Genomic DNA, 16,464 nt, shown 5'->3' with positions numbered 1-16,464 from the left:
TGTTCACACCTGCTTTTTAATTTCCTCTTGTAGTGATTTCACTGAAGATGTCAACTCTTTCAAAGCATCTGTCAGCAGATTGTTGACGTCTTGAACTAAAAAAAAACAGATTAGGAAAATCACTATTGTCAACTATAAATACAAGTGAATAAGAGTGCGCGACTCTCCAATTAACATGTATGACACCAATGCCTTTCTGTCTCCAGCCCATATATAAAAGAAGATGTGATATGATTGCCAATGAGACATGTCTCCATAAGAGACCAAATGACACATCAAAAAAACGAAAATCATTGAATTACCAGTCCATTTCCTTTCAACCATCGACCATGCATCTGTAAACCAGTGCATATTATACCTTGTCATGTAATTTAAGTTGCAGAGATATACTTTAGTACTTAATTCAGAATTACACACTGGTCAGTGGACTTAATTGAATGCAACCATATGGAAATCAACGAGGAGCGAATAGTGAATATCATGAACGCATCATTAAACTTGGCAGAACATTTTTACACATAAAAAATATTTGTATTCCACTCTTTCGAAAAATGAAGAAGTGAGCTTAAAACAGAAAGGCACATATTGATCTTATCAGAAGAATGGAAGTTAACTCATTTAAATTTTAATAAAGTTTGTTCAGATCGTATGTTAATCTTTTCAATATATATTTTGCTTCCATGTGTTCTTAGTTTGCTGTCTCATTGACGCATGCTCGACAGTTCCTTTTGTTTATAGTTAACTTTATATATTTACAATGATTGACAGTTTCCGTTTCTGTCCTATAACCATCACCACTGTTCGTCTGTTTATTTGGACCATCAGGACCTTTAACTACATTGATTTCCACTCCCCTAAATTCTCTGGCAGGTATTACATTAGAAACTTCATTTTGTTGCCTTGTTATAGGAATTCCGTCCCTTTCCGGTACAGTTATTACTTGTGATGAACGTTGGTGGAATTTTGGAAGTGGCAAATATGGTCTTTGGGTCGGTCTTGTGAACGATGGTTGTAGTGTACTGCAGTGTTGTCTCTTTAAAATCATATGTATGTCTGCATTCCAGTAGAAGTTGAATTCATCTTCTTTCTTCTGTAATAAACAAAAAAAGGAAAATATGAAATCTGTGTAAAGAATGTAAAATTGAGAATGGAAATGGGGAATGTGTCAAAGAGACAACAACCCGACCAAATAAAAAACAACAGCAGAGGGTCACCAACAGGTCTTCAATGTAGCGAGAAATTCCCGCACCCGGAGGCGTCCTTCAGCTGGTCCCTGAACAAATATATACTAGTCCAGTGATAATGAACGCCATACTAATTTCCAAATTGTACACAAGAAACTAAAATTAAAATAATACAAGACTAACAAAGGCCAGAGGCTCCTGACTTGGGACAGGCGCAAAAATGCGGCGGGGTTAAACATGTTTGTGAGATCTCAACCCTCCCCCTATACCTCTAACCAATGTAGTAAAGTAAACGCATAAAAATACGCACATTAAAATTCAGTTCAAGAGAAATCCGAGTCTGATGTCAGAAGATGTAACCAAAGAAAATAAACAAAATGACAATAATACATAAATAACAACAGACTATTAGCAGTTAACTGACATGCCAGCTCCAGACTTCAATTAAACTGACTGAAAGATTATGATTTCATCATATGAACATCAGGCACAATCCTTCCCGTTAGGGGTTTATTATCATACCATCATAACATATATGAGAAGAACATAACCCGTGTCATGCCAACAACTGTTTTTAAAAATAATGTGTTTAGTTCCGATGCAAAGACCTTATCAGTGACTCAATATTAACGCCAAAATATGCAATCTTTAATGACTTGACAACAGTATCGTAATTATATCCCTTCTTAATAAGTATATTCAAAGGTTTTGTAAGTTTCTGAGGTGAATACTGACACCTTTGTGCTTTATAAAGAATATTACCATAAAAAATTGGATGTGAAATACCTGAACGTATTAGAAGTCTGCATGTTGAGCTATATTTACGAATGATGTCTTTATACCGATGATAAAATTTAGTAAATGTTTTGACTAGTTTGTGATATCGAAAACCCTGGTGTAATAATTTTTCAGTAATACATAAATTTCTCTCGTTAAAATCTAAAACATTGTTACATACACGAGCGAGTCGTACAAGTTGAGAAATATAAACACCGTAAGATGGTGACAAGGGAACGTCACCATCTAAAAACGGATAATTAACGATAGGAAATGAAAAATCATCCCTTTTATCATAAATTTTAGTATTAAGCTTTCCATTAGTGATATAGATATCAAGATCGAGAAAAGGGCAGTGGTCATTGTTAGTATTGTCGTTTATTGTTTCGAAACCCAATGTCAGTGCTAACACAATTGATGAGTTCTTTAGTATGTTTTCGATATTTTAGCACCGCGTAATCAGAGCTACATTACTACATTGACACAGATGAAGGTCGCTACTACTAACCTCAGTTTTACTCGATTGTTAATAGTTCTTTTTATACTGTATGATGTTTTAATGATAATAAATTGTTAATACTGATTCAGTGCATCTGGTAAATGGTTTATCATGCATACTAAATCCTGCGTACATGTTTCACCTTTGAACAGGTAACAAATGCCTAATAACCATTAATTAAGAAAAACAGGTAAGATCAAGTACCTGCACAGCTGACAAACAGACGTCTGAAAATGTAACTGCATGTTTCAATAATGAAATTCAATTATATTAATAGAATAAACCTGTTGGAAGGAACTTAACATCAATGAAAATATTGTATCACAACCCCTTCTTTTTGGCGCTTCCCCCACCTTGTTATAGTCATTTTCAAAGAATGCAGAAAAGTGAGTTTTAAAGTGTTGTATTTCACTTAATTTTGATAAAAATGGAGATAGCTATATATTTTATATCCAGGTGCATTGGTCTATCTAGCTTTATATCTATATCACGGCTGGTAATCTACACACGCAGAACATTTGGTTCTGCAATGAAAACCGTGAGAGGATTTTCCGGTTGTGCTTGAGTGGAGTAATTGTCACCGCTTCAAAAGGTATGAACATTTCTAAATCGCAATTTTCTCATTCGACTGATCAAAATATTGAAAATCGGAGAATGCTATGCTGTGGTGAATACTTTAAGGAAGAGATACATGTATCATTTACTGTTGTACGTGGAGTTGAACTCCTACAAAATCAGTTGCCGCACGAGAATTTGCCTAAAAAAGTGACATTTCGATTTTGAAATGGTTCCAATTACAGACCCTCAAGTTCAAATTTACTTTTTATTCGGTCAATGGGTATGAATGTCGTTTTGGGCGGCGTGGACGCTGTCCGGTGTTGATAGACATCTTAATAAATCTAAAAACCTCATATTTTCATTTTGTCATGCGTGAGGGGATTGGTTCTGATTGAGGACATCGTGAATGCGTGAGGAGACTTGAAATCATATCTGTGTATACAAGCTATCAGTCGTTGAAAGTTGCCTTAATATCATGGTTAGATTGTTTATGAAAAAAAAAAAAATTTGTGTGCATAAATAAAAATTATGAGATAGGATTTTGAAATAACAAGAAATGACCATGTTTTCTTTTTATGAATAAAAGTCTAACCAATATAAATTTCAAATATGTGTCCAAATTCGTGGATTTGGGCAAATAATCGATATAGTTTACTACCACAATTTGATATTAATTAATATTGTAATTTTCATTGTTATTGATAAATGTTATATCAGTATTGCAAATCTAATCCTGAATTCTGTCTATCCTATTTTTGGGATATTGGTTAAGAAATTCATATATTACGTCACTTTGTGCGTTTATGGTTTTGGCTAACTTGGCTGTGAATTTTTATGTGCTGGTTTAGGTAATTTTATGTATCCGTTTTTATTGTGTAGTTAGTCATCACTTCGATTTTATCATGTATATCTAATTTATAGTCATTTTATAAAACATCACTGGTTGCAATGAATTATTCGAAATAACAAGGATGTTCTTATTCCAGACAGAAACCCTAGCCGTATTAGACACAACTTTTTGGAACTTTTGGTCCTCAATGTAATGTCACTGGTAAGCCTTGTGTTGACGAAAGACGCGTCTGACGTATAAGTGTTTTTTAAACCTGGTACCTTTTGTTAGCTATAATTGGAGTGTTTCTCTGTCCTATATGTTCTATCATTTATTTGTATTGTAGTCCTGTCATGTAATGTTGTATTTAACTGATATATTTATAATTGCCGTAGAAGCGGGAGGTTTGGCATGCCATAAAACCGGGTTCATCCCACCATTTTTTCTTAAAATGTCCTGTGCCAATTCCGGAAAATGGCCATTGTTAAATTGTAATTCGTTTCTGTGTGTGTTAAAGTTTAATTTTGTGTTGCTGTTGTGTCGTAGTTTTCCTCTAATATTTGATGTGTTTCTCTCAGTTTATGCACACACATGTGTTTTTTCATGAACAATCTTACAAACATTTAGGCAACTTTCAAATACTCATAGTTTGGATATAATATTATGATTTTACGTCCCCTCATGCATTCACGATGTCCTCAATCAGAACCGATCCCCTCACGCATGTCATAATGAAACTATGAGGTTTTTAGATTTATTAAGATGTCGATCTACACCGGACTGCGTCCACGCCGCCCAAAACGACATTCATACCCATTGAGCGAATAAAAGGTAAATTTGAACTTGAGGGTCTGTAATTAAAACCATTGAAAAATTTAAATGTCACTTTTTTAGGCAAATTCTCGTGCGGCAAATGATTTTGTAGGAGTTCAACTCCACGTACAACAGTAAATGATACATGTATCTCTTCGTTAAAGTATTCACCACATCATAGCATTCTCCGATTTTCAATATTTGATCAGTCGAATAAGAAAATTGCGATTTAGAAATGTATATACCTTTCGAAGCGGTGACAATTGCTCCACTCAAGCACAACCGGAAAATCCTCTCACGGTTTTCATTGCAGAACCAAATGTTCTGCGTGTGTAGATTACCAGCCGTGTATATGTTGTTCTATATCCACACTCCATTAATTGATATTTTGCGGTAAAATATTTGTTATCATAATTATTTCAGTTGTTCTATGCTTCAATTGTTTGCATGGTTTAAACTCAATCTATGATTAATGCTTAGTAAAATAAGCGTTCCTGAATAGATTGAGGATAATACATAATTATAAATTCCATGATCTATCTTCAATAAAAATGAGGGGATAACTTTCTAAAACGACATTGGTTGTCTTGAACTTTTCCATCTCCAGAAAGGGGGGTCCTTTTTTTATTCTATGTGCTTGTCTAATCAAAAGACAATTGGACAAAACAGTTACTCTTCTTGTCCGTGAATTTTTATATCTTTATCTTTGTCAAATATTAAGGATATTGCGTTTTTAAACTTTATGTTCCAATTCCCAACACTTTAGAATTATACTTACAACATTGTAACACTCACACAACGATAATTAAGTGTTAGGTTCAAGCCTGTAAAATTATAAACTTACAATTGTTTGTTTACCATACAACATTGCTTTAAACGGTAATTTTGACCTGGTTTGACCTTGGCGAACACAATTTACATAGAGATCAGCAACATTTCGCTGCCGAAATAGATTGTGAAAATGAATGATCATCTTAATTCCATCTGTAGTTTTCAGCAATGGCGTTTGGAATGTCATGGAATCATCGCCAACAGCTCGTGAAGACGATCTAATGATTACTGAAAAAGACCAGTAAGAATATGTATGATGAAGAAAACATATAACCACTACTAATCTATTGTTGAAAAAACCTTTCGCTGACTGAAGTTACGGCAAGATTATATTGTCCTGGTTCTTGTCTCATGCAGATTTTTTATTTTCTAAAATATTGTCTCCACTACATAATTCTTGACTTGTTTTAATACACAAGAAAGAGTAAGCTATTGTAGATCTAATGTAGGCTGTTAAGATAATCGCATGCCTTATCTTTACTGCGATAATCAATTAATTACACTCTATAGTGTTCAAAACAGTGTTGAATGATGTTCTCAGATTGCAATCTTGTGGTTTGGTGATTTTGAACTAACATAACTGTGTGTCACATTTTCTTATAAGAATTATAAATGCAACCGGGTTTTTATTAAAATAAAATATACTCCATAATGTACGTTACCTTGATCTACATTAAAATCTATATACACTGCAAACTGTGTCCCTGCAACAAAATCCTGTCCACTAAACAGGAAAGTAACTCCAGATCTCTGCATACTGGAAGGGGGTAATTCTCCACTCAGGAATACATCTTCCGTTCTTGAAAATACTTCGTACAGTTCATTATCAGCAGCTAGAAATATATATTAGGAGATTTGACAATTTAAAAAACGATTTAGGATTTTGCACAATAGTGGCACCGTATATAAAAATAAGAATATGTGGTATGATTGCAAATCAGACAACTGTCCACTAAAGTAAGCAATTTAAGGCGAATGTTAGCCTTCAACAACGAGGAGAATAATCCCACCGATGGGTCGGTTATTAAAGACCCCGTAATAAAAAATTAGAAACAAGAATGTGTCCAAAGTACACGGATGCCCCACTCGCACTATCATTTTCCATGTTCAATGGACCGTGAAATTGGATAAAAAATATAATTAGGCATTAAAATTAGAAAGATAATATCATAGGGAACATGTGTACTAAGTTTCAAGTTGATTGGACTTCAACTTCATCAAAAACTACCTTGACCAAAAACTTTAACCTGAAACATGCACTTTCATTTTCTATGTTCAGTGGACCGTGAAATTGGGGTCAAAAGTTTAATTTGGCTTTAAAATTAGAAAGATCATATCATAAGGAACATGTGTACTAAGTTTCAAGTTGATTGGACTTCAACTTCATCAAAAACTACCTTGACCAAAAACTTTAACCTGAAGCGGGACAGACGGACGGACAAACGGACGCGCAGACCAGAAAACATAATGCCCCTCTACTAGTACACTCAGGTTTACGCTTTTGGCTGAGGAAAATTACCATGAAGTTGTAGCCATACCATACACATGATCATAGCCCTCAGTCGTGATTCAAACTTTTGAAATTTTGTGCCGTGAGGTACGATTTTACCCAGGTTTCACAATTCACTGATCATGGATAAAATGATAATGTAAATTATAAAAATATGAAGATATGCTAATGTCGTAGAAGTAAACAGCTATAGTACATTCCCAAATTAAAGTTTTTAGTAACAGCAGTGCACGGAAACAGTGACTCACAATTTGATTCTACTTTTTTGCACTTGAGGAACGAACCAGGAAACCACAATGCTTATTTAATAACCAATGATGTACATTTGTGGTTTCTCACAAATCGTTTCAACTGTAACTTCCCTAATTAAATGAGACAAATTCTACATCTTTGATCGCTTTTTCGTATTCTCCAACACTAGAGCTGCACGTGTAACGCACATTTTTTGTTATTATTAAAAACTATTATATAATTATATCCATGTGATCCAAAAAACGATATTGGTATGTAAAACTTCCGGTAATCCATTAGCTCTTAATGTGCAACAATGTCAAATAAAATATGATTAATTATGCAGTTGTTCTGCCTTTATGGCACAACATACCCCACAAAAAAACTACCAGGTTAATATTGCTGATGACTAAAAAACCTACTGCATTCTTCGACCATGAACATAAAACAAATACTGCGGTATCTTTCAAAGCCTTAGTGACCGAATGAAGATCGAAATGCAGACATTTTAATGACAAATCCTATCATGACATAACAATGCCGATTGCACAAGATTTGGAAAATAAGTTATAAATTAAGTAGGCTGCATGCATGTTTCAAATTTTATCACTCTGTGCAGTCATTGCGAAGTACAATGCAGGAGTGTTTAGGATATAATCATTACATGATAACAATGAGCAGGGGACATTACACATTAAAATTGATGAAATAGATGATAACTAAATACCAACCCGTTTAATACAGCCGTATTTATTACATGTACTAGTAATAGACTTGAAATTTAAAACCACTGGATGCTTTGTCAAAGAATTTTTATCATATTCTGCGAATTCTACAAACGTAGTTCGTTATCTTGATTCAAAAGCAAGCTATTAAAAGCCCCGAAATGACAAATGTAAAACAAATAAAACGAGAAAACTAACGGCCGGATTTTTGTACAAAACAATAAACGAAAAACATATATAATACACAGCAATAATTACATTAGATGTATGTTTCATTGTAATACGTTATTCTGATTGGCTAACTGCACATCACATGTTATTCCGTTAGCAATTGTATTAGACAATAAAATTTATCATGACACGAGGTCCCACAATAAAGTGCACAGGTGAATTAAATAAAACTTGATAAAAATCGTGTTTTCATGATCCTAGCTAAAAAATATAATTATAAGTATTGAATGCTTCTTTTTGTAACTTTATAGGGTTGTAAAAGCGTTGACCGTGCGTACATTTTTAGAATGAAGCGCTTCCGCGCTTCATACAAAATGTACTTCGGTCAACGCTTTTACACCCCAATAAATTTACAAAAAGAAGCATTCAATTCTTAAATAAATGACAACCACTAATTTACACGCTCCTGAGCTAAATACAAATAATATAAAAGGGTAGTGAAATGAATGAGTTGAAAACTGTTGTATTTGATTATAATTACATTAGATGTATGTTTCATAATGATACTTTATTCTGATTGGCTAACTGCACATCACGTGTTATTCCGTAAGCAATTGCATTGCTCAATAAAACTTTTCATTCATGATAACACGTGGTCCCACAATAAAGTGCACAGGTGAATTAAATAAAACAATAATAAAATTCGTGTTTTCATGATCATTGCTGAAAAAATGTAATTATAAGTATTGAATGCTTCTTTTTGTGACTTCATAGGGTTATAAAAGAGTTGACCGTGCGCACATTTTTAGTATGAAGCGCTTCAGCGCTTCATACAAAATGTACTTCGGTCAACGCTTTTACACCCCAATGAAGTTACAAAAAGAAGCATTCAATTCTTAAGTAAAGTAAGTAGTTGTACCAGAATTGATAGATTCACTCAAAAGTAGGTGTAGTTATGAGTTGTGTTGGTGGCAAGAAATAGAAAGCCCGGGATTTCGGGATTTTCCCACTTTTCATAGTTTTTTCATGTGTCCCTTTCATAATTTTTATAATGATAATTGTTTCGCATTTTACGTTTATTATTATAGCTTTTGCAGTCGGCAAAAATATTTAATATAAATTAACTTTAAGTATTGCATGCCATTTTTTAAAACCTCGATGAGAATATATATATATCCTAATTGCAAATAAAGGTAACAGTAGTATACCGTTGTGCAATTGTGGAATAGTCATAATAGATCGATTAAGAAAAAACAAAAATCGAATTACAAACCAAAACCAAGGGAAACACATTAAATATGACAAAAACAACGGAACAAAAGAAACACTGAACTGCAACAAAAACAAACGACAACATACATAAAAACGGACTATATGATAACAACTGTCCTATTTCTGACATGGTACAGGACATTTACGAAAAATGGTGGGTTGAACCTGGTTTTATGGTTAACCATACAGTTGTATTTTTAAGAACCAATATGATCGTATATATTACAGAGATGAAAAAAATAAATATGTAGCTCTTTTTTGAACATTCTTATTAAATCAAAGTTTTGACCTTCAGAGTTATTCCTTTTTTTTTTTTTAAACCTTTGAACCATCATTTATTTTAGATTTCACAATGAATGTGAGGTTTATGTCATTTTGCTTAGGTATACGAGTTATTAGTAACAAACAGAATTGTTTAGGTTATGACTGATGTATCGGAGGAAAAAGAAGTGGTAACCTATTATGAAATTAATTTTTCAAATGAAACAAAAGATTTTTCTCATCTCTTCTGGAACACAAAATAAAATTAAGCAATTTATTTATTAATTATTTATTAAAAAGAACAAATAAATATTATATGCCAATGTTATATTAATCTAGATTTAGAGTTTTCCTCTTACTTTCGATTTCAACATTTTAATACTCTTGGTGGTATTGCGGAATGGATGCATTTACATTATCATAAAACGTTTTGTTCCATATTGCTAAAACTTTGGTAGGTTCTCTATATATGAATGGGATTTTGAATAAATAAGCATATTCACCTGCGGAAAATATATACTATTATTCCATATTGGTATTATTCTAGTAGGTTTCTCTATATGAATTGGATTTTGAATAAAAAAGCATATTCACCTGAAAAAGTGTTATTCACCGCGCTAAACGTCACGCGCTTTTACATGCAACGTTATGGTAAAATTTTTCATGTAAAACAAATTGGTAGATATATGTTTGTCATTAAATACATTTTCTTCTCTCGGAATGTGGAATAAAACAATCGCGTGATTTTACGTATATAATTTTGGTAAAAAACGTTTAATGTACAATTGATTTTGGTAAATATTTTCCATTGCATACATTTCTCACGGAATATGGAATAAAACGATTACTGTATTTTGCTTTCGGTAAATATGTGGTTTTATTGACTTTTGAAAAACTGATATTCACCTCGGCCGTTGGCCTCAGTGAATATAGTGAATATCAGTTCTTCAAAAGTCAATAGTACCACCATTTACCTCATCAAAAGACAGTATTCAATAGTATAATATTATAATAAGTGATGCATCAAAGAAACAGCCGATTGTAATCGGTACTTAGTGTCCATATTCCCGTCCGCGGCCTGATTTTTTTTCTGGTATTGTGTTGCTATCTTAAAAGAATGATGATGGATTGGGCTCTAACGTCTAGGGACAAATTTTACATGCCCACCAGGACAAGAACATATGTTTCATGTGCTATGAATATAAGTCATATTGTGTACTACCAAACCGACACAATGACCTAGATTAAAAAAGGACCTAAAGGTTCAGTCAGCAGGAAGGCATGTAAACCTAACAGGTCCATTATTCTGACTACGAGCCGACCATTTTTCACTTGCTCGTAAATGACACATGCTCGGCGGAGAAGCAGAAAATAGCAATTGTCTAAATATTTAGTAAGGCCCAACTTGGGACCGTACCCACGAAACCATCGATGCAGTTGCAATATAATAATTCTCGAAAGCCTTAGATTCAAACTCGAAATTAAAGGTTAAAACTGGAATCGCAAATACATAAATAAACTTCGAAATAGACATATAGATCTACTTTCGTAGAAGCAATTAATCAAACGTAATTGTTTTGTTAATGCGGGGTTCACACATTGTCGATTATTGCTCCCGTTTGAGATCAGACAGCGATACGACACGAAAAGTGAAAAAGTCGGATTACTATCCTCAATTATCTGGAATGTCCTATCATTGTCTGAACGCAGTCGTTTAAGTTCGTAACAGATTCCTACGGGTGGGGAAGGGTCCGAATAGTTCGGCGAAGCACTCCGACAGTTAGGTGCGTCCTGTAACATTCGGGAAAACTCGTCCGATTTTGTCTAGTCTGATTACAATCGTGCATATGTCATGACAGATTCTGCTGTATCGGATCAAAATCCTAACAATGTTCTGTGTATTCTGGACGGTGTCCTGTGGAACGGGAATGATCTGGAGAAATTTTTCATTGCCGTTTTTCTGCCGATTGAGTCCAGATTGCATCCAGATCTTGTCAATTGCGTTCCGGAATAGTCCCGTTATTAATACGAAATTCGTCAATGATACCCACGTCAGAGTCCCGACAATTACAGAATAGAATACGACTGAGACCAGACAAAGTCGTTTGCAATGCGATAGTCAGAGCGGACCGTGATAGGGTTACGTTCCGACAGTACCTGATCATCCCGAATATGCCGACAGTTTTCGAACGGATAACTTCCGTCAGCGTCGGTTCACTGTTTGGTCACTGTCTGATCTTTGTCGGATTACATTCGGTAGAATCGGGACGCACTCGTGACAAACTTGGTCGAATTTTACCAGGCGAAAGATAATAATTGAATTAAAAGCGGATTGAGAACGGGATTATCGGGATAAATTCGCTTGGAAACGGTTGAAAATCGACGCTTCCTGAACAATATCTGATTGTTGTCGTGATTAAATTATTTGTTTTAAATATTTTGATTAAAGTTTGAATTTCCATCCACGATTCACAGGATCTTGATCAGACTTTTGACAAATTTTAATCGGGAATGGTCCTGTCAAGGACGGCAGTCAAAATCGGGAATGTGTGACCCCAGCTTAAAACATAGCCGCACATTTACAGGAAAACATATGCAACCCAAAAAATATTTTAAAATTAAAGTTAGAGTTTGAATTAAAAAATGTATTTACTACATAGTAAATATAACTTACCTTGACGAATCTGGGATTCGACAATTGTGATATATCCAAACATAAAAAGAAAAATACTTAATTCCATATCCCAAAAATATTCACTATTACAATCAAATGTATATATCCATTTAATATTTTTTTTTAAATATATTTACTTTACTCGAACTATCTTATTGAAAGATTACTGAATTTGATGAATAACTTTATTGTATGGCATTGCATTGTTTCTACTGAACGTATAAAAACACTAATACAAACACCATACGTTTCTGATTCGTTGATTGGCACATTCGAATGCAAAAAGAATACACTACGTTTTCCTTTACCGTTAAAACTTTGTCTCCCTGCAAGCAAGCAAATAGATACAAATATGTAATACGTCAAACAGAATATAATAAATTGGTTTGATTACCGGTCTTTTATTGTCTATTACAATGACATATCAAGTTAGTGCCTCTTCATTGTATGATCTGCTTTTCACCTATTGTTATACCACTGACCGAGATAAAAAAAAAAAAAAAAAAAAAAAGAGAGGAGGGTTGAAATTTCAAACATTCTGTATATAAAACGTCACGGTACCCAAATTGCAACGATTACCAAAATAGCACCTATTTAGTAAAAGTAGCAGGTGAACTCTTACATATTTTCTTAGAGACGAAACAATTTGTGTTTTTATTATTTAACATTATGCCCGCCTTTTAACATAAGTAAATATGTTCTGAGACTACTATAACACGGTGTTATAGTAGTCTCAGATATGTTCAAATATGCACAGAACTTTCATCAACGGATGAAGTTTAACTTCAAAAAGGTAAAATGTATATAAACGTGAGCAAATAAAATATGTTATAATCCTCCATTTCTTAAGAAATGAATAGTAACCATAGATTATAAAATTGAGAATGGAAATGGGGAATGTGCCAAAGAGACAACAACCCGACCAAATAAAAAACAACAGCAGAGGGTCACCAACAGGTCTTCAATGTAGCGAGAAATTCCCGCACCCGGAGGTGTCCCTCAGCTGGCCCCTAAACAAATATATACTAGTCCAGTGATAATGAACGCTGTTTGGTTCTGGTCATTTTAAGGAATTTTATATTGATGGCAGATCTCTGAAAGTATATTTAAACTTGATTCGCTGGTTTCTCTTTCTCTAAACTTTGTCAGATTTAGTGCTTGACATAATGTATAGACCATTTTTATTTCTATAACCGTGTCGGCTTCATATAAAGCATAGTAAGGCCGTACTGGCAAGTAGAAAAAAAAAAGATATATATACTTGCAGCAACCTGAAGTAAGAAATAATAACTCTGATCTAGTCTTCATTATGCCTTTCTCAAAGTAGCTTGGGTTTTTGAATATATAAGTAAACGTTCATGCTGATCCAAAATTTGCACTGATGGGCAAAAGATAAAAATCAGAACTGGCTGATGGTACAGATTTTAATTAGGGTTAAAACAACACACACACAGAGATATTTTTTTGGCGCTCATGTTAAATTTTTAGCAGAATTTAAATTCTAGACTTTTTCAGCTTGTAGGTAATGCAATCATTCCAAAACATACACATTTTATCAATATGCAAGTAATTTTCACGGTCATATCCAACCAGTTATAATTAAACCAGAAAGCCCATCCAATGTCAAGATCCATTCATCAGTTTCTTCAGTACTTATAGTTATCTACATATGTTTTCTTTGTAATTCTCTTATTATTGTAATAAAACAAGAATAAACATGTGTTTCATTTGAATTTTACCAGTTATGACATCGACTTAAAAATAAATATGTATCCTGATCGTTTTAACATGCAAAGCAGCGTGAATACATCGGATTGTTTATCACATTTGATTAGTTTTTGAAATAAAATATCTCTTTTCTCATCCGCCTTCATGTTTTATTTTATTTAGCAATCAGTTTGCAAAGTCTTAAAACTTCTCAAACATTGAAATATCCACGAGGACCTTTGACGAGGTTAATACCTCCATTGGCTTTATATGTTTTATCTTATGACAATCAGTGATTTATAGACTATTCAACTACGGTATCTTTGTTCATTGGCAGTTTCATCATAGATTTTTATCATTCAAAGGCAGTTTTACCGGGTAGAGAAAAGTTTATCAAAACGTGAGCTTACGTTAATTTCTGTTCTAATATTGGAAAAGTGGTACAGAAGACAGCTATACAGCATTCCATATGCCATTTGACAGTTAGCTTCTACTCAATCCACTGCTTTGACTTTCGATTTTGATGATTTTTCAGACTTTCTTTCACATTCAATAATCGGCCCCGGTTTACATTTTCGGTTCTTTTTGGTGGTTTTTATAAGTTTTTTTGACTCTATGATGTAAGTTGTTTTTTTAAACAAGAAATCAAACCATAATTGCTTAAAGATTTCTATTAACTGCTACTAATATTTCTAAATAATTCTCAATTCTATTGAAATAAAACTGAGTTTTACATTAAAAACACTGTTTTTTAAGCATTTGTTTCAGGATGTTTTTTCAATGCAAAATTTTACCCAAAAAAAATCAGCATAAAAAATTGTAAAAAAACGCTTGTTTTATGTAGGTACTTCAATATTCAAACTCCACAAGTTTTCGTCAACTGTTCTTTTTTACCCTTTCCAGGCGAAACAAATAAAGAAACTACTCAATTACAAAAAAAAAAACAATGTTGTTATTTCCCAGTCAGTGGCAACAAGCATAGCACATTCTTTAATTTGAAACAAAACAATATAATAAAAACCAGTTTGAACATACACATACTCTCTCACTCTCTACATATATTTATAAACGAACACGTGTTACATCAAACAAAGCACAATAACATCAGTGCAGTGGTAACTGTTGTATTTGAGTGTTCTATCTTGAAAACCATACAACAATACACAGACGTCTGATACTTTTGAATCATGCATTCATGCATAGAGAATAACGAAATATAATAAATTTCCAGGTTTATTCTATCATTCAGTGTGACTGTCCATATGCGGCTAGCTTGTTGGCACCTTATAATCAGCGTACCTTTATCAAATGACAATACAAATACTGACATAATGCGTATATATATACATGTATATGACTGTCGTAGTCCCGACTTTGACAAGTTACATCTGAAAGTTATCGTTTTTCAGCAACCCAAAACTGAAAATCCAGGTTCCGGCAATTTAAAACCAATACATCCCACATTTCCAAAGCACAAAATTAATGTATCTTCGTTGTAAAAATTGAAATTATTAATTTGAAAGTTATGTTCATACTCCCTCAGTCAAATATGACCTTATGTGGATTTTTCTATTCTCGTTTTGTCACATTGGTCATATGTCCCTCAAGTAACCATTTATTTATTCATTTTTGACTTTCAAATTTGGGTTTTGACCGTTCCTGATGAAGACAAATCAAGAAAATCGCTTCGGAAGCACCTAATTTTAAAAGTGTTACATCATTTGACATACCGTATATGTGACTGTACTCTAATTATCATAGCACCACTAAATGGACGCATCTAGTAATCGCATTGGCTTTTGTTGTGTACAGAGAGTATGACTAACAGCTGAAAACGTTCTAAGGCGGCTCTTAACAGCTGTCAGATCTATAAAGAACAGTTCTCCTTGCGACACCTTCACATTTTTTTATAGTTCTAACCTAGAACAAATTCTGACAGTTCTACCTAAGAACAGACCATAAGAATCGTCAAGAGTGCAAGAATAATCGAAAGGGCTTTTTTGTTGCGCACAAAGATCATGATGAACTTCCATGCCTCTGTCTTGGACGTGAATCTATATGCGCACTAACTTGTGTATCATTGACTTTTTTAAAATAGTTTTCAGAAAACCTATCGAGGAAAACAAATTCTGAAGAAAACAATAATCGAAAAAAAATACAATAGACAGCAACAAAAAACAACCACTGAATTTACATGCTGCTGACGACTTTGGACAGGTACATGAAAGTTTGTTTTACAAGATAAAGAACAATTCGGTCGTAAAGATGACTGAGAAAAATAAAATTAACACCTAAAGAACGATAAAGTGCTTCTCTGCCATTTAAGCGACATTTATCAGCAAGAAAAAGACTTGTCCGACGACTCAGAATCGAAAATATATCCCATTAATCATCGTGTCGGTCCATTAAAAATGTGTTTTCA

General features: G+C 33.6%; 1 protein-coding gene across 2 annotated transcripts in view; it reads right to left on the bottom strand.

Moving 5' to 3' along the window:
• Nucleotides 1-12,689, bottom strand: part of LOC139520530 (cartilage oligomeric matrix protein-like) — a 133,567-nt gene extending 120,878 nt beyond the window's left edge. The window contains exons 1-5 of one of the 2 annotated variants that reach the window (XM_071313248.1): nt 12,336-12,689; nt 6,154-6,324; nt 5,505-5,719; nt 757-1,090; nt 10-95 (exon numbers count right to left, since the gene is read on the bottom strand). In XM_071313248.1, coding sequence (XP_071169349.1) covers nt 10-95; nt 757-1,090; nt 5,505-5,719; nt 6,154-6,324; nt 12,336-12,402 — 873 coding nt within the window. In that variant the 5' untranslated portion in view covers nt 12,403-12,689. The remainder of the gene's footprint in view (nt 1-9; nt 96-756; nt 1,091-5,504; nt 5,720-6,153; nt 6,325-12,335) is intronic. The other variant, XM_071313249.1, reaches the window with a different exon arrangement.
• Nucleotides 12,690-16,464: the final 3,775 nt, after the last annotated feature.

This window comes from Mytilus edulis, chromosome 4 (assembly GCF_963676685.1).
Source record: "Mytilus edulis chromosome 4, xbMytEdul2.2, whole genome shotgun sequence".
In the NCBI taxonomy this organism is placed as follows: Eukaryota; Metazoa; Mollusca; class Bivalvia; order Mytilida; family Mytilidae; genus Mytilus; species Mytilus edulis.
This window is presented reverse-complemented; position numbering and strand designations above follow the sequence as displayed.